At 35.2% G+C, this 19,701-nt stretch overlaps 1 protein-coding gene across 1 annotated transcript; it reads left to right on the top strand.

Moving 5' to 3' along the window:
* Window positions 1–14,157: 14,157 nt before the first annotated feature.
* On the top strand, window positions 14,158–18,995 carry LOC111714344 (uncharacterized). Its single transcript, XM_023489428.1, has 6 exons — window positions 14,158–14,181; window positions 15,688–15,770; window positions 16,725–16,814; window positions 17,009–17,134; window positions 17,694–17,827; window positions 18,897–18,995. The coding sequence occupies exons 2-6, from the start codon at window positions 15,691–15,693 to the stop codon at window positions 18,953–18,955; spliced, it is 489 nt and encodes a 162-aa protein (XP_023345196.1). The 5' UTR covers window positions 14,158–14,181; window positions 15,688–15,690; the 3' UTR covers window positions 18,956–18,995.
* The last annotated feature ends 706 nt before the right edge of the window (window positions 18,996–19,701 follow it).

The raw sequence follows: 19,701 nt of genomic DNA, 5'->3' as shown, positions 1-19,701 counted from the left end.
ATTGTACAATGTATAATACATTATACAACATGTGTTTGTGGCCATTATATTCATGTAAAATATCATTAAACTAGAACTAATTGCTCATTCAAGAGTGAATGAACAAAAAGATTTGTGGTACACTTGTAATTTTTAAATTTATGACTATGAGAATGTTAAAATATATATCTATATAAATTATAAACTTTTGAATTATTCAAATCGTTAATTTTATTCTTCAACATTATGATTTATTTTCAATTTACAACTATGTGAATTTTAAAATCTTATACACAAACAGAAACAGGCAATACAATTGTAGCAAATATAGCCTATGTAGCGTTTTTGTAGGGTAGCATTTTTATTGAGTAGCGTTTTTATAGTTTAGCGTATTTATAGTATGACAGTGCTGCGAGGTCACAAAATAGTACAAGAAACAGTATTATAATTGTAATTATATTATTTCTCATCCTAAATTCCTTGTTTCTCCTTTCATTATCATCCTATTTTCTTGTTTCTTTTCTCATTCTCATTCAAATTCAGTTGTTTCTCCTCTCCTTCTCATCCTAATTTACTTGTTTCTCCTCTCATTATCAACCAAATTTGCTTGTTTCTCCTCTCCTTCTCATCCTAATTTCCTTGTTTCTCTTCTAATTCTCATCCTAATTTACTTGTTTCTCTTCTAATTCTCATCCTAATTTAATTGTTTCTTCTCTCATTCTCATCCTAATTTACTTGTTTCTCTTCTCATTCTCATCCTAATTTACTTGTTTCTCCTATTATTATCATCCTAATTTACTTGTTTCTCTTCTCATTCTCATCCTAATTTACTTGTTTCTCCTCTTATTCTCATCCTAATTTACTTGTTTCTCCTCTCATTCTCATCCTAATTTACTTGTTCATCCTCTCATTCTCATCCTAATTTACTTGTTTCTCTTCTCATTCTAAAGTAATAAATCTAGATTACTCTGCTCTTAGTCTAATTCTAGTCTCACTGACTATCTCTAGCCAAAACTCTAGGCTCTAAATCTCTAGCCAAAACTCAAGGCTCTATACACGTCCGTTAAACCAAACGTTTCATATATTACTAATTTATTTATGCAGGTAAATAGAACTGACCGGAATGGCTGGTCAGGGTTAACATGAACATAGATGAAATAGATAACGAAACATAGATAATAAAGATTGTATTGCTCCTGGTAGCACATTATATTAAAATGCCCCAAGGGGAAGTGATGAGATCTATAGTCTGATGAAATCCTGACTATATCTCATCATACAGCATACACAGCAAAAATCCCTGGGCATTAGATCTCTTCATCTGGATTAGGGTTAGCCCCGGGTCTAAGCTTGAGCTACCCTGGGTCTATCACAGCAACATTGGTGATATCAACACGTTGAGGAGTACCTTCGTAATCTATAGCCCCAGGTTGATATCTACGGACACATCCAGCTCCAGGTACTGACTGAATGACATCAAGGAGTTAAAGATCAACCTCGTAACCTCTAACTCTGTGCTGATCTTGGTGGACACATCTAACTCTCAGTCCTTTCACATTAGTCTGTTGGTGTAGAACCTCTTGCATTGCTAGCTTTCTCTTATGACAGACTCCAGCTAGATTTGTATCTCTGACCTTGTGAACATATCCCTCCCTTATATTACAGACTCCTTGGTTTCTGGTTAAGTTACACTCCATTTCATGAAAAGAAAACAGCTCTTTTCCTGACATAATGTAGATGGGCATCTGTGGTTGGAGATTGCAGTCGGGTGTATACATCTGATGAGTTAGTTCACTCCAATCCTTAACACCCTCCGTAGCTGTGATAGAGAGGAACATGAACAGAAGCATTAAACCCATACAAAACAGAGAGCTACTCCATGACCTGTTGACTGTGTTCCTTGTTGACTGACCGGTAGCTGGAGAGATAAGATTGCTCTGCACCGCTGCCGTACTGGCTGCACTGATAAGGCTGCGATCATTCCTGCCTGTTGATCCCTAATACCTGGGGTAAGGGGTGAAATTCGCACTGTCCCGGCCAGGTTCTCTGTTGATCTCTCCATGCAGCCACAGCAATCCAAAATACAGTTTATCGATCCTTTGCATTTCTTGGCTTGAATCTCTTGGTCCCAGCTGGCTTCATACTCCTCATATTGTACACGAGGAATATCTCTCAATCCCCTCTTGACCCCCTCTCGCTTCCTCCATTTATCATGATGGAGGTTTTTCTCCAGTTTAGTTTGCCCTCTCTTTACTCCTCCAGCCCCCTCATGCATTTATATCTCATTCTCCAGATGATAGACTGGCATTGTACCTGAGGATTGAGGAATGGTTGGCTGGGTTGGTTCATCTTGCAATCTCCTCTTTATCCCCTCCCTCTTCCTCCATTTTTTGTTATGACTGTTTTCCTCAGGTTCAGCTTGGCCTCTCTTTACTCCCCTAGTCCCCTCCTGCATATCTATCTCGTTCTCTGGCACTGCACCTGAAGATTGGGGTAGGGTTGGCTGGGTTGGGTCTCCGGTATTTTCCAGGCTGGGGAGGGGCTGGTGCTCTGCCCCCCTCTTCCCCTCTCCCTGCATATCAACTTCTCCATCCAAATCCAGAGTGGGGTGGGATCCCCTCCCGCCCTCTTCACAGCTAGATGTTATCTGAGTTTCACGGTCAGTCTGTCTAATCTCCTGTGGGTTAGTCTGACCAGCTGTATCTCTCCTGGCCCCTGGGTCATGGTCACTTTTGCCCAGCTGTCTATCTTGTCTCGCTATATCTTCTGTTATCGGTTTTTCTACATCCAGAGTCGGAATTTCTGTAATCTCATCCCCTCCTTAAAATGAGGGGGGGGGGGTCACTGGGTAAACCATGTAAATTGTTTTCCCCCCGAAACTCTTTGAGAATGTCCAAGCTAACGATCCTTGGTTTACCCTGCTCGAAAATTGCAATCACTTTCGCCAATGCTGGAGCCATCAACCTTATGATTTTGTAGGGCCCTGCCCAATATGACCTGAGTTTGTCACAACTGCCTGGAATGATCCTAGGGTCGAAGATCCATACCCACTGGCCTATGTTGAACTGGTTCACTATCAGCTATAATATTGCTCGTTCCTCCGCACCATCTGCTGTTGTTTCTCCCTCATACCAGCATAGGCAGTTTGAAACCTTTCTTGTATAGTCTCCGTCCAGGCAGATACGTCCTTCTTGGCATCAGGTTTGGGGATCGGGTAAACCCAATGAATGGGAACTATAGCTTCTCTCCCAAAGGTTGCAAAGAACGGTGTCTGGCCTGTACTACTATGCACCATAGTGTTTTAGGCCAGACAAGCCGCTTTTACACCTAGGTCCCATTAATTTTGCATCTCCCTGCCCATGGTTCACAGTATACTCACTATTGTTCTATGCCATCGTTCCACGATATTAGATGAAGGGTTGTAGGGTGGGGTCCTAGTATGCAAAATCTTCAATTCACTAAATTTCCAGTAATTTAAAATCTTAAGTTCTACACAAACTTGATGAAAGCTATAGCATAGATTGTAACTGTTATTTATGCACTGTTTAGTTTGCTTGTACCCAGGGTCTAAGTGCAATACCTTCCTATAATTTATTGCTTTGTTGTCTATTCTCTAGGTTTACTTAAGCTCTCATGATCGGACCTACACAGAACCCTAACAAAAATATTCACCTATCCCTCATTTTTTTTTTACTTTTAACGTATCATACGCCGCATAAATCTAAAGTTTTCAGGGACCTGGACCAGACAGCCAGATATTGAGCTCTCCGGGTTTCCCGGCACTGTAAAAATCATAGAATTCATCAATGTGTTTTTAACCCTTGTAAATGTATAATTATGTGAATATTTATTTATTTATTTATTTAAATAGTTCAACCCATAACTTAGCAACGAATTCTGCTCCGTTGTCCGAATGGATTTGTTTTGGCAATCAAAAAACACTGAAATGTTCACGTATCAATACCCTAGCCACAGAGCCTGCCTCCTTATTGCAAATAGGATATGCACTGGCAAACCTTGTAAACCCATCCTGGACTGTTAATAAGTAACAATTCTTTCTCACAGTCTCCAACATTGAAACTAAGTCTATGAACACTTTCTCACCTACATTTCCCACGGTTGTAGGCACATGAGGCCCTCTCTTGGCTTGAATACTCCTTTCCTTGGCTAGGCAGGTGTTACACCGATCCATTAATCTCCTAATCTTTTCACGAGCAGACATCACGAAAAATGTTCTCTGGAACTTATCTAGGGTTCCTGCCACTCCTCTATGGCCCCCCGCCACGCCCTCATGACAAATCTTGAACACTTCCTCTAACTTCACTGTTGGTACACAAACACATACAGCATCATATGGCTTTGCTGGATCGGTGTGGCGGTTATAACACAATATCCCATTGTGCAGCACAAATAAAGTAGGATTAAATATCGGCCTCACTGATATCACTTCCTGTACTCCTCCCCTCACTTCCTGCATCTTGGGTACTTTACCATTTTCAATCCACTTAATCACTTCCTTCCAAACTTCATCCTCTTCCTGCAACTTCCTCAGTACATTTCCCTCCATTATATCTTGAATCTCGTCTCGTTACTCAGGTTGTAAATAGCAGGCGGATATCCGCAAACTTCCGCCTCTCTTTTCCTATCTCCACAGGGTTTCCTTCTATTTCTGAGGCAAAAGTTATCTTCAGGGGCGGATATAAGGATTCTGTAGGGGGGGGTAAAAAATTTTAATTTACAAACTCAATCTAATAAAGGCCTTTACATACCTTTCAGCTTTCACCTAGTTTTATACCCTTCATTACAGTCATTCATTTTACATTAACTACAAAGATCTGTAAAAAAACTGAATTTATTTTATTTTAACTAAACTTTTTATATTAAGTTTGCTGGCAAACATTGACAAAAAAGGCAGTAATATAAAAAATAATAGTTTTACTCTAAGAGGAAAAAAATGTTACTTTTTTAAATCTTTAGAAAAGCTACTCTGCCAAACTTTGAAAAAATATGGTCATTACTCATTGTTAAATTTTCTTGTCGTCAATGTAGTATGTTAAGATCTTAACGAAATCTAATGTGGAAATGACATTATTTAGAAGTAAAAATGTTTTTTTTATTGTCCATACCATTTTTTTCTATTTTCTATTAAAAAAACATCTAATTTTAATGACATTGACTATTACTTTAGAATTTAGAATCATTTAGAATATGTTGACTTAAAATTTGAAATATCTGATTCCGACGTATCTGCACAGTGCACATTTTAATTGTTTTCGTGCAAATTTAAAAGATTCTCAATTTTAAAATCAACCTTTTTTTAAAAACAAAAACAAAGTAACAACTCTTTCCTCCATTAAAAAGTCGGCGCGACTTGGCGCTTAAAAACTTGTTAAGAATGTCTTCATGTTTGATTGATTTTAATCTACTAGGATGGGAGCAGGAGCGTACGAGGGCTTTTGTTTAAGGGGGGGCACAATTTTGGGGGCCCCCCCCCTTGGCAACAGTATGCCCTCCTCTTAAAAATCCCTTTTTTGAAAAAATGTTGATACCATTTTTTATTTTTTTTTGCCCCCCCTCCCACCTGGACTTGTTGTGTTCACCATAAAAATACGCCAAAAAGACTACATTTATAGAGTCTAAAAATTATTCCTTCTTGAAAAACTAACTTTTTAACTTTTCAAATTTATCACTTAACTCCATCACAGCTAACTAAATCAATTTCTGTTTTCATGGTGTTCCGTAGCCATGTTAGCAACCTAATTATCAATATACATAAGTTCCGTTTCTATTTTTTGTTTAAATTTTAAACAGTTTTCAAAGCTTATAACTGTTTTGGCATCTGCAAAATGCCGCAAAAACTTTTACTATCATGAAAATAGAAGTCTTTACACTTGAGTGCAGACTAAGCAATAGGGAATGTATTTTTTTTTGAAGTGAAGGGGTCAAGGCAACTTTAACTTGTAGAGGCAGCAAGTGGAGTAACCCCTGCTATTCAGGGCCTGAATATATGTTCAGGGGTAAATACCCCCCGGATTCTAGGGGGGGGTATTTACCCCCAGGATTCTAGGGGGGTATTTACCCCCAGGATTCTAGGGCGGGTATTTACCCCCAGGATTCTAGGGGGGGGGGGGTAAATAACCCCAATAACCCCCCTTATATCCGCCACTGGTTATCTTCATCTCTCCCACTTCATTGGCTTCTTGATATTTTTCATTTTCTTCTTCTGTTGGCTCATCTATATGTTTGGCTCTGGATAAAGTATCGGCATTAACATTCTCACTTCCTTTCTTATGTATCACGATGAATTCGAACTGAGCCAGTTCCGCTTACCAGTGTTGAAAAATAGTTTCCTCTGATTTCAAGTTCACGATATACTTCAAACTAGCAGCATCCGTGTAGACTAGGAAGGGGGGCTGGTACTTCAGGATATGTTCCCACTTCTTCATACACTTCACCAGGGCGAGGAGCTCCCCCTTGGCGCTGGAATAATGCCTCTCATAGCGGTTACACTTCCGCCCCCAGCAGCCTAGAAACCGCTCCACTCCATCTTGTTTCTGAGATAAAACCCCTGCAATGTTAAAGACGACCAGTCCGTAGTAAGAATAAAGGGTTCATCTGAGTCAAAATCTGGATAGGCCTTTTTACGCCCTGCTGAAAACTCCGCCTTCAAATCCAAGAAATCCTTCTCTATATCTTCAGTCCACACAAATTTCTCCGCCTTCTTAAGACTATTCATCCTGTTGGTCAAAGCAGAGTACCTTGGAATGAAACCTCTGTAGTAACCCGTGAACCCCAGAAATGACGACATTTCCTTGCAACTAGTGGGACGTGGCCAGCTCTGTATATCTTTCACATATTGATCCAACATTTGTACTCTGCCCTGGCTTACTTTATGTCCTAATTATTCAGTTTCTGTTTGAAATATCTTGGTCTTAGGTTGAATCTTGATCCCTGCCTTCATATGAGCCTCCACGATACTCTTCAGATGCTTCAGGTGGTACCAGGTGTCCATGGAGTACACCAGGATGTCATCCAGGTAGGACAACCAGTACTCCACAGGTAAGTGTGCCAGGGCCAGGTCCAACATCCGACTGTAGACACTTCTGGCGTTTGACAGTCCAAAGTGCATCCTTATGTAACGAAATGTACCATAGGGACTAATAAAAGCTGTTCAATCCCTGCTCCCCTCCTCTATCTGGATCGCGTGGTATGCACCACAGGCATCAATTGAAGTGAAGATCTTGGCCCCCTTCCGCTTCTGCAGGTTCTCCTGGATGATCGTCAGAGGGTAAGCATCCTTGATGGTGACGTCATTCAGCTGCTTCAGGTCAGTCACCCATCTTGTCCTCCCATCCTTTTTCTTCACAGGAACTAGTGGCGATGCCCATGGACTGTTTGCAGGTTCTATAATCCCCTGTTGGATCCACTCATCCAATTGTTCTTTCAAGTTTCACGCTGGTCAGGGTTCAATGGCCTCACCTTGGATCTCTTAGGTACTGCCCCCGGTTGCATTTCTATCCGCAGCTCCAGTAAATCTGTTTTATGATTAGGGTGAAGAGTTTTCCAAGAAAAGTTTGATCACTTCCTCTTTCAGCTCTGCATCCCTGTTCAAAATCTCGTTCTCATCTATCTTGAAACTATCCTTGATAAACTTCCTTCTACTCTCTTCTGTTGGGAAATCGGATTCTTGTAATGAGTTAAGTGATTCCTAAGAATAGCACACTTCCTCTTCGTCTATTTCCAGTGCCTTACTTCCCCTTAAATCCTCCTTAATCCAGGCCTGTTTATCTATGCACATACTATGTATTGTGCCCAGCTTCTGTCCTACGCACAACTCTACACACTCCTCTGCATGGTTCTCCACATACACCGCTTGTACACTTCCTGACAGATCATACACATTTTCCTGAAGTAGAACTCTTCTCCCCTTTTCTTGATCTTCCAAAGGCAACGATTCTACCACTCCTGCCCCCTTCCAATTACCTTCTGTCCTCACCTTGACTAATTTTGCACTTCCAGCGGGAATAGTTATCTTCTCAGCAGACCATAACTTCCTCTCTAGCACTTCCTCCACTTGATTAACGCTGTTTACTTCCGGTTCTTTTCTCTCTGCTTTCCACACAGCAGGGATTACTTGTACATAATTCTTGGTTTCCTTATCCACTCTCCTGCCTTTAATCATGATAGGGAAAGGTTTCCTGTATGCACTGCAACACCTCGTCAACCTTTCTTGACTTCACTTCTTTTTCTGTGCAAGATATTGACACTTCCTGCTGACGAAAAAATTCTATCCCGAAGTTTACTGCATGATTCAGGCCCTCTATCATGATAGGTTCTACTTCAAATCTACGATTCAAACCATCCAAGTAAAACTTAATCCTTCCTCCTTTCTCCAGTACTCTCAGTCCTTTCCCACCTTTCTCTGCAGTGTGCACTCTAGCGTTACTCCCCTCTATCATTTTTCCCCCTATCATTTTCCAGAATTCACTCGACACTAAAGTACCTTTCACTAAATTGCCTGTATCCACTAAGGCTCGTTTAAATAACTTGAACTTCACATAGGAGGTTTTACAGTCGTCCCTCTCAACCAAATTAACATTGTTCAGGTGCAAGAGGATACTCTTTTCCCATTCTCTAAGTTCTATAAACTTACTTCCATTAGGTCTCAAACTATCTTTCACTTCCAGATTAAAATCACTTTTCAACTTCATAACATTATTTATATTATCCACTACTTCCGCCCTAATTTCTCCATTCACTTCCGGTACTAACTTACACAAATCATGGACCTTAGGACTGACAGAATTGTTTATTAAATGATTATTAAATACATTCACATCATTATTTTCTGCAATCTTAGGAGTTGACGACTGTCCGTCATCGCAACTCCCTAGGGAAAAACCACCTCCAGTACCAGTTTCTTCAGAACTTCCTACACTGCTGCCAAGGATTTTGCCATATCTGCCATTTGTCCGCCTCCAGAACCTCCATTCTCTCTCCTTCCCTGATTTCTCCGCTCTCCTCTACATTACCATGAAATATGACCCTCTTTCCCGCAGTTGTAACATGAAATTGAGGGGCAGGAACTGGCATTACGAGGTTCACTTCTGTACTTCTGGTTAGGATTTTTCCTCTTCCATTCATCAAACTTCCTGCAATCCCTCTTCTGGTGTCCAGGTTTCTTGCAAAAAATAACACATATCTCCGCTCTGCAGGGCATTTATCCTGCCCTCAGCATCCAAAACCTCAGCATCAGACATGTCCTCCAACAACTCTGGCATGGCGTTGATGTCCATGGGCACCTGCCCCGTCTTCAACATCTCGTTGGCCTTGGTCATCTTGCTCTTATCATACCCGTACGTGCTCTGTAGTCCTGCCATATCCTGGGCTGGAGCCTTGGGATCCAAGTTATACGTCCTCAGGTTCACTAACTGGTGGTCCAGGACTGCCTTGATCTCCCTCTTATGCTTAATCTCCTTAGGCATAAACATCAGGCATGTTTTCCTCAGCTCTGCATTATATAATCCTAGCAACATGGAATTCTTGAACTCAACTAAACTTCTCCTAGCAGGGGGGGGGGGTAGGCTTGCACAAATAATCTCAGCTTGTCCATGTAGTACTGTCGAGCATCCTCATTCCTGGCCTGTCTCCTGGCCAGGTATTCCATCTTCCTGCCCTCCTCGTCCTTCTCGTGTGTGAAAAATATGTACAATCCGTACAATTTTTGAAAAAATATGTACAATCCGTTCATTTTTTGGGAACCTAACTGACCAGGAATTTCTTTGTCTAGAAATTCCTGAGAAATTCTGAAGAAATTTTCTAAAGATTGAATCATAGAATCACAGAAAATTTGCAAGAACGTTCGTAATTTTTAGTTCTGGTCTAATTTTTAAGGAAAAGTTATTTCAATTCTCTATGTTCCTTTCTTCTTAGTAAATTCTAAAGTATTTAGTATATGCTGTTCAGTTAAAACCTTAAGAACCATTAAAAAACAATTTTTCCGTAAAAATTTTACCAAAACTGAAAATTGTGAATTTTCTAATTACAATTTTGCATGAGATTCTGTGATTCAATCTTTTTAAAACTTTAGATTTCGATAGAAACAGTTTATTTACACATTTTTATAAAAAATCACACTTTTTTTGACTCACCCTGTTACAATGAATAATAATATTAAACCAAAGGGTAAAATTGTTTCATCGACGACCCCCCCTCATTCCATTCTCCCCCCCCCCCCTCTTTTATAAACACTAGACTTTTACTTCGCGCCCATATTCTATTTCAATTGTGAACCTGTTCTCCTTGTAAACATTGAAAAACAAAAAAAAAATTTCGAGGATTTAATAAAAAAAAATTCGCGGATTTTCAAGATTTAAAAAAATTTATAAATATAAAAAAATTTTAAACACAATTTTTTTAATTTTGATCATTCATAAACCTTCCCTGGGGTCACGTGATGTCCTACACAAAATTTTGGCCCGATCGGTTCAGCCGTTTTGACGTTTATTGAACACAAACAAACAAACAAACAGACAGACAGAAGACAAGATAAATTTTTATAAACATTCTACTCACTGAGGAAACTTTTTAGAACAATAAAACGATGGTTAGTTTAGGCAAAAACAGATTAAATACACTTTTTCAGAGATAATTCTTAACCCGCACTTTTAGAGATATTCCAAAAAGCACAGTGGGTTAGATACCCCCCCCCCCCAGGTCTGAAGGTATTAAAAATATATATGTCAACCGAAAGAATTTGTGAAAATAAAATAAACATTAGTTGAGTATACTTAAACTTTCTCCGCTTATTTGTTTAACCTAAACCTGCTAAACAATGTTTGCTTGAGTGAAAAGCTGTTTAGAAATTGTTGCTTGGTAATGCTATATAATGCTTTACTATATTGTATGTGAACATGGGGGGGGTAGTGCTTTTTAAAAATGAACACATGGCTCAAACTCGAATTTTCTTATTCCTGTCTCTTTGCAAACTGATATATATTATTTATTTATATAAATTTTTTGAAATTAGGTGAGAGCATTATTATATTTTATAACTAAGTGATACATATCTATTATAAATTATGTATAATTCAGATTTTAATTCTATATCTAACAGAATTCATAATTAGAAATATCTAAGGTTTACGTCATTAACTTGAAAAGATAGGATTAGCCAATCAGAGTTTGTGACAAAGAATCAATTCCTTTCTGCTTTGATCAAAATCCAAAGATTCTATTGATATCCACCTCTATTTGTTTAATTAGCCATGCATAGTTTTATAAAGAGAGGGGGGTAAAGATGGGCATTTTCGTTTGTTGTTTTGAACGAATTTGAAAACGTTCGTATTTAACCCGATCCCTGTTGGGGTACTTGAAAACCAGGATATGTTGGGGGGATGGGGGGGGGGGTAACTTGACCCCACCCCTCTAATTCCCATTTTTGATGTCAAAATATGACAAATGATACATCATTGGAAAGAATTATGCTCTAATTTTAGAATCTGTAAAATAATGCAAATTTCAAAAATTATATTTTTTTTTAAATCCAAATATATATTAAAAATGTTTGCAACAAAAAATGTTTAAAAAATAAAACAATATACATTTTTAAAAACCCCATGATAACCTGTTCCATAATCAAGAAAATTGTGAAAATTTCTTTTGACGGGTTGTAACTGTAAAAAATTGGCAAAAATTTCTTTTTAAAGCTTGTGCAATCCTTGTGTCACAGGCCTTTCAAAAAGCTAAACATTTTCCAAATCTGACAGCTAAAAGTGGCTCAAAACATAGAATTAGTTTCTGACGGGAATAAGTAGTCATTCAGGCAGTGTGCCTGAGGATTCAGGCAGTTAGTACAAAAGTACGGTTTTATACTTAAAGGTTATATAAATTCAGGAAAAGTCTGAAAATTTCAACAGTCCCAGGACCATGCTTTTTGAATTATGTGAAAAAATGACTCCCTCCCCCCAGCCGGAATAGGGTTAAAAAAAATCTTTAATTAAAATCGTTCGTTTTATTTAAAAAGATTCAGATAATCAACAAAATCGATAATTTTTTGTTTCTTTTGAAAAACGATTGTTTTTTTCTTTTCTCTGAAAGATTTAAGTCGTTCTTTCATAGTTTTTTTTCTGAACCACACCATTATTTTAAGTTTTATTTAACTGAACCACACCATTATTTGAAGTTTTTTATCTGAACCACACCATTAATTGAATTTTTTTTATCTGAACCACACAATTATTGAAGTTTTTTATCTGAACCACACCATTATTTGAAGTTTTTTTTCTGAACCACACCATTATTTTAAGTTTTTTTATCTGAACCACACTATTATTTGAAGTTTTTTTTCTAAACCACGCCATTATTTGAAGATTTTTATCTGAACCACACCATTATATGAAGTTATTTATCTGAACCACACCATTATTTTAAGTTTTTTATCTGAACCACGCCATTATTTGAAGTTTTTTAACTGAACCACACCATTATTTGATGATTTTTTATCCGATCCACACCATTATTTGAAGTTTTTTATCTGAACCACACCATTATTTGAAGTTTTTTTATCTGAACCACGCCATTATTTGAAGTTTTTTAACTGAACCACACCATTATTTGATGATTTTTTATCCGATCCACACCATTATTTGAAGTTTTTTATCTGAACCACACCATTATTTGAAGTTTTTTTTATCTGAACCACACCATTATTTGAAGTTTTTTAATTGAACCACACCATTATTTGAAGTTTTTTATCCGAACCACAACATAATTTGAAGCCTTTTATCTGAACCACACCATTATTAGAAGTTTTTATCTGAACCACACCATTATTTGAAGATTTTTATCTGAACCACACCATTATTTGAAGATTTTTATCTAAACCACACCATAATTTGAAGTTTTTCAACTGAACCACACCATAATTTGAAGTTTTTTTATCTGAACCACACCATTATTAGAAGTTTTTTATCTGAACCACACCATTATTTGAAGTTTTTTATCTGAACCACACCATTAAAGTTTTTTATCTGAACCATACCATTATTTGAAGTTGAAGTTTTTATCTGAACCACACCATTATTTGAAGATTTTTATCTGAACCACACCATTATTTGAAGATTTTTATCTAAACCACACCATAATTTGAAGTTTTTCAACTGAACCACACCATTATTTGAAGTTTTTTTATCTGAACCACACCATTATTTGAAGATTTTTATCTGAACCACACCATTATTTGAAGTTTTTTATCTGAACCATACCATTATTTGAAGTTTTTTATCTGAACCACACCATTATTTGAAGATTTTTATCTTAACCACACCATTATTTGAAGTTTTTTATCTGAACCACACCATTATTTGAAGACTTTTTATCTGAACCACACCATTATTTGAAGTTTTTTTATCTGAACCACACCATTATTTGAAGTTTTTTATCTGAACCACAACATAATTTGAAGCCTTTTATCGGAACCACAGCATTATTTGAAGTCTTTTATCTGAACCACACCATTATTTTAAGTCTTTTATCTGAACCACACCATTATTTGAAGTTTTTTATCTGAACCATACCATTATTTGAAGTTTTTTATCTGAACCAGACCATTATTTGAAGTTTTTTATGTGAACCATACCATTATTTGAAGTTTTTTATCTGAACCACACCATTATTTGAAGTTTTTTATCTGAACCACACCATTATTTGAAGTTTTTATCTGAACCACACCATTATTGGAAGTTTTTTATCTGAACCATACCATTATTTGAAGTTTTTTTTACCTGAACCACACCATTATTTGAAGTTTTTTTATCTGAACCACGCCATTATTTTAAGTTTTTTATCTGAACCATACCATTATTTGAAGTCTTTTATCTGAACCACACCATTATTTGAAGTCTTTTATCTGAACCATACCATTATTTGTTGTACTGGTGATATTAGGTTGTACAGGTGATATGTATCAGATTCCCCTATCTCGACTCTAAGGGCAAAATCATACCACCCCCNCCCCCCCCCCCATCCCCAAACCTAATCCATGTAAGGTTAAAGAATTAACACTTTAAATTGAAAGTTTTTAAAAAATTCGCTGAATCATTGCTTTTCGCTGGTTGGGAGGTCAACATTGAGGTAATATAAGCTACTGAATATTCTGAATATTTCATTAGGCTTCAGTCCATCATAGAAACACAAGCAAAAGTAATCTTTTATACTATTTTTAAATGCATAGTCTATACATTTATTATAGAGTTAGTGGGTTTATTGTTTTTTATTGTATAGTATATAGAACCAAATATTTACAATTTAAATTTTATTTCGAAATGGTTTAAGTGCATGTTTTTTTGTAAAGAATGTGCAAAATCAAATAATTTATTCAATATTATTCAATATTATTCAATATTATTCAATATTATTCAATATTATTCTATATTATTCAATATTATTTAATGATATTCAATATTATTCTACATTATTCAATACTATTCAATATTATTCAATATTATTCATATTGCATTGAGCTATCATTTCTTTTTCTTCTTAAATATCTTGAGATAATAATTTTAGATTGGGTTTTCAACATTTTGGCTCTTCTGATGCATTACTAGAATTTAAGATATGTCTAGAAAAATGTTGAGCCGAGAGCTGCTCAAGTGATATTTTAACAAGTTTCCATAATACTTCTTTAATGGCAAAAGAAATAAAGCAAAAACAACGAATGGAAGCATGATTGATTGATAAATTTACTAAAACCGTTTTAACTATAAAAAATAGAAAAGAAACTTTAAAACTTACTTTTTTGTATTCTAATAAGATAAACAGATTTTTGATGGAGCCTAAAAATTAATAAAAACTGTCCTAGATATTATTCTTGTTTGAGTAAGCTATCCTAGATATTATTTTTGTTTGAGTAAACTTTCCTAGAGGTTAATCTTGTTTGAGTAAAAACTATCCTAGATATTATTCTTGTTTGAGTAAACTATCCTAGATATTATTCTTGTTTAAGTAAACTAACCTAGATATTATTCTTGTTTGAGTAAAAACTATCTTAGATATTATTCTTGTTTGAGTAAACTATCCTAGATATTATTTTTGTTTGAGTAAACTATCCTATATATTATTCTTGTTTGAGTAAAAACTATCCTAGATATTATTCTTGTTTGAGTAAAAACGATTCTAGATATTATTCTTGTTTGAGTAAAAACTATCTTAGATATTATTCTTGTTTGAGTAAACTATCCTAGATATTATTTTTGTTTGAGTAAACTATCCTATATATTATTCTTGTTTGAGTAAAAACTATCCTAGATATTATTCTTGTTTGCGTAAATTATCCTAGATATTATTCTTGTTTAAGTAAACTATCCTAGATATTATTCTTGTTTGAGTAAACTGTCCTAGATATTATTCATGTTTGAGTAAACTATCCTAGATAGTATTCTTGTTTGAGTAAAAACTATCCTAGATATTATTCTTGTTTGAGTAAACTATCCTAGATACTATTCTTGTTTGAGTAAACTATCCTAAATATTATTCTTGTTTGAGTTAAAACTATCCTAGATATTATTCTTGTTTGAGTAAACTATCCTAGATATTATTCTTGTTTGAGTAAAAACTATTCTAGATATTATTCTTGTTTGAGTAAAAACTATCCTAGATATTATTCTTATTTGAGTAAAAACTATCCTAGATATTATTCTTGTTTAGGAAATGAAGATATTATTTTCATTGACTTTAGCAGCTTTTGCAGCTGTAGCAGCCACCAATGTTGAGGAAAAAGCAGCGGCTAGGTAAACTATTCGGAATTCGGAATTCGTAAATTTATAAAATGGCATGTACAATTCAACAATGCACCCTTTAAATCTTTGTTTGACAATGCCAATGTGTGAATGTGTTAATGCCATGCAAATGGATTGGGTGCAAAACACCTAACTTAACTTAACTTAACACCTAAATTTCAAAACACTTAAATTCAAGACACATAAAATTCAAAACCACCTAAATTTCAAAACATTAAATTTAAAACACATTAAATTTAAAACGTCCAAATTTTAAAAGGCCTAAATGTCAATACACCTTTTTCCCAAAACACACAAAGATACAAAACACCTAAAGTTCATTTAAGGGTGAAAACACCTAAATTTCATATAAATTGTAATTAATCAAAACTCAAATGTCTAATTAATCATTTAATGTTTTTTTTAAAAGTCAAAACACTATTTTAGTAGTACCCTTCTATCCAAGTTGAAGGGATAATTTATTTAGATAAATCTAAATATTTTTTATCTTACCAAAATTTGTCGTGGCAACTCACATGGCCCCGAGGAATGTTTATAGTTAATAAAGTTAAACAATTTTTCACAAGAAAGTAATCATTATTTTTGAAATGCGCCAATTTAAACAAACAAAAAAAATCGCCTATTTGATATCCAAAAATTTGTGGTGTGCCAAAATATTTTTCCGATGTAGTTCAGAAAGATTTTTTAAAAACTCTCCAGCCCCTAAATTTTTTAAGTTAGCTGTCTAAAATTTACAAATATGACTACATTTAGACGTTTTTCACAATCTCCACCCTCAATTTAAAGAAGAGGGGGGGAGTTGCAGGAGTTGCAGGGATACTTATATCAGACAAAAAAGCCCAACTGGGATAGGATGAATAAGGTTAAAAAAGAAAATAGGTTTATTCCTGAATAAGCTTGAGGATCTGATTCTATTTCTGATCGATAAACATTTTGTTATTTCAGATCGCCAAAACTATTTTTCGTAAGTTCCACCACTTCTACTACAGTAGGCACCACAATATCAACTCTAGCAACTGCACTCACTTGCTTTCAGTAAGTATGTTTTGTATTTTATTAATTTATTCAAGGCAAAGAATGATAATGAGAAAATGATTACTCAACTCAAACAATTTAAAAATCTCTTTATCTCTGCACCATTAAGGCGTTAACCTTTGATATTTTAGCTTTGAATTTTTAATCATATTGCAGGATTCCAAGTTTTTAATATTTAAGGTATTTTTGTTTAGATTGATCTCAAACGCTGTTCCAGCTGGAGTGTGCACAGGCCGACGCAAGAGAGCTTCAAGTCTTGTTGAGGCTGGTCCACTTGAAATTGATCTGGAATTACCAATCCGTGTATCAAAAGCATCCAGGTGAAACTACAGTCTTCGTCGTATATATCAATACAATGAAGACGACTGCCAATTCTAATTTTGATATTTACCAATCTTTCAAACAGCATAAAAACACTTAAACATTGAAACAAAGAGAAGCTGTCAATCAAAAGTTTCTCTTATTTCACTTGTAAAATTATAATTTAAAAAAAGCTTCTCAGAAATCAAAAAGTCGTCTTTATTTTATTGATATGAACCCCATCCACTGCATGGTTCACGTTTTTTCAAACCTGTACCTAACAATCAACGCCAAGTTGTGTATAATTCAAAGGCAATGCCAAAATTAAAAATTCTAACTTGAATGGGTTGACTTTTATCAAGAAAAATAGCTAACATCCTAATTTACCACCAAGTGCGGGTAAACGGCAGTAGTAACTATGAGTACCCTAGGCAAAGCTAGCTATTAATAATATTCACAATTTTATCATCTTATCAGTTTCCTTAATTTTGTATTTTTACTTATTATATTACGTTTTTTTATTTTTTGGGCCAAGTAATGTATAATGAGTGAATTTTAAAAAATTTATCATATTCTCAGGAACTTTGACAGCTTGCCTGTAGAGTCTAGCAAGGCTGAAACTGGTGTAAGAGAGGCTAAGTTTGCTTGGTATTATATGACAACAACTTTAACCACCACTTCATTCTCTACGTCAACATCCACCACATATTCATGTAAGATTATCACTTTTATTTAACCCTATCTCTGCTGGGGTACTTGAAAACCAGGAAATTTGACCCCTCCCCCCTCTAAATCCCATGTTTGATGTCCAAATATGACAAATGATACATCATTGGAAAGCTCTTGTGCTCTACTTTTAGAATCTGGAAAAAAATTTGCAAATTTGCAAAAATTGAATTTTTATCGTAAAATCCAGTTATATAGTAAAAATGTTTGCAAAAAAAATTTTACATTTTTGAAAAGCCCTTGACTATGCCATTTCAAATTTGCAAAGATTTTTGCGAAATTTTAAATAACCTGATTTTTAATCAAGAAAAACTAAAAATGTGCAAATTTTCTTTGACAGGTTGTTTGCAAAAAATTTGCAATTTTTTTTCGCAAGTGGAAGTGGGTCAAAACAAAGATTTAGTTTTTTACAGGAAAAAGCAGTGTGCCTAAGGACTCAGGCAGTTAGTATTAAAACCTGGTTTAGGCCTAAAGGGAGGGCTTTGGGTATGTAGGAAAAGTCAGAAAATTTCAACAGCCTCAGACTAATGCTTTTTGAGTTATGTAAAAAAAACTACAGGGGGGGGTCAAATTGCCCCCCCCCCCCCAGCAGGAATAGGGTTAAGGAAAAGTTAAGTCTTGATACAAATATTAATAAAAATTGATACAAAGTATATACAGTGAAACCCTTAATAAAGAATACATCGAAAGAATTCATAAAATGTCGTATTCTTCACTTTCTGATAATGGAATGTTACAGATATTTAGTTTTTTAATTAAATGATTATATGGAACTCTTTAAAACTGTTCCCGCATATTCATGGCTATTTATTTATTTTCGCAAATACTGAAATTTACGAAATATAGTATAAAACTCATTGAAAAATTGTCAAGACGACATTTGATAAATTCTTCCGATGTATTCGTTATTAAGGGTTTCACTGTAGTGAAAACAAATTTCAACCGATAATGCTAATTATGTGGTGCCAGTCTCCTTGGGATTTCTTTTACTTGGCGCCTATATACCCCCCTGCTTCAGATCATTTAAGATTTAGACTAATAATATTTTTATTTTAGCGACTGTGAGCATATGGTTAAGTACCTGTACTCCTGCCAGCTTTAATGGTTGTGGTTAACTTCTCTCTTACAGTAAAAAGTAATTACTATAACCTAAAATACAGTTACAAAAGAACTGAAGTTGATTTTTTTTTCATCAGATTTAGGCTGAAGCTTAGGCTGAAATCTAGAATTGTATCTAGTAATTTTTGTCTAAATTTAGTCTTTCCTCTCCTATGCCAAATATAGCAGGGATGAGCTGTATCAAGATTTAGAAGGATTTGGTTCAAACCTAACAGGAGAATGTTTTGGACCAGATTTTCCTATTAAATCCTGATCTAGTTAAACCCTACTCTATCTGGTATAGGATAGGAAAGACTAAATTTAAAAGAAAAAATTACTAGAAACGATTTTAGATTTCAGCTTAAGCTTCAGTTATTTTGTAACTGTATTTTAGTTCATTGTGATTACTTTTTCATAATGGCTACTAAGACGATGTGATAATATTGTTAAATTAATCATGTAGATTGTTACTTTAGAATATTATTTATTAAATATATATAGAATATAAGTATTAATATGTCAAATATTATTTCTTTGATTTAAGTCGTAGTCAGCTCTATCATTCCCTTTAAAACTGAATTAATTTTAGACACACAGCTTATTATTCAAATTTTTTCAAACATATCCCTCTTTTTCGCATTTTTCGACACATTACATCTCTGTTATGTCTTTGATTGAATTCGTAATGTGCACTCTTAATTAAAAACTCAAAATATTGATATTAAGGACAAAAAAGTCGCTTAATAAACGATTTGTAGTGGCA

This window comes from Eurytemora carolleeae, unplaced genomic scaffold (assembly GCF_000591075.1).
Source record: "Eurytemora carolleeae unplaced genomic scaffold, Eaff_2.0 scaffold1561, whole genome shotgun sequence".
Classification (NCBI taxonomy): domain Eukaryota; kingdom Metazoa; phylum Arthropoda; class Copepoda; order Calanoida; family Temoridae; genus Eurytemora; species Eurytemora carolleeae.
Note: the sequence above shows the minus strand (reverse complement) of the source record. Positions and strands in the feature narration are given on the sequence as shown.

Bases quoted from the DNA above. Each gene is read 5' to 3' on its own strand.
- LOC111714344 (XM_023489428.1), top strand. From the start codon at position 15,691: ATGAAGATATTATTTTCATTGACTTTAGCAGCTTTTGCAGCTGTAGCA. The intron at 15,771-16,724 runs GTAAACTATTCG...TTGTTATTTCAG, and splicing joins GAGGAAAAAGCAGCGGCTAG to ATCGCCAAAACTATTTTTCG. The intron at 16,815-17,008 runs GTAAGTATGTTT...ATTTTTGTTTAG, and splicing joins ACTGCACTCACTTGCTTTCA to ATTGATCTCAAACGCTGTTC.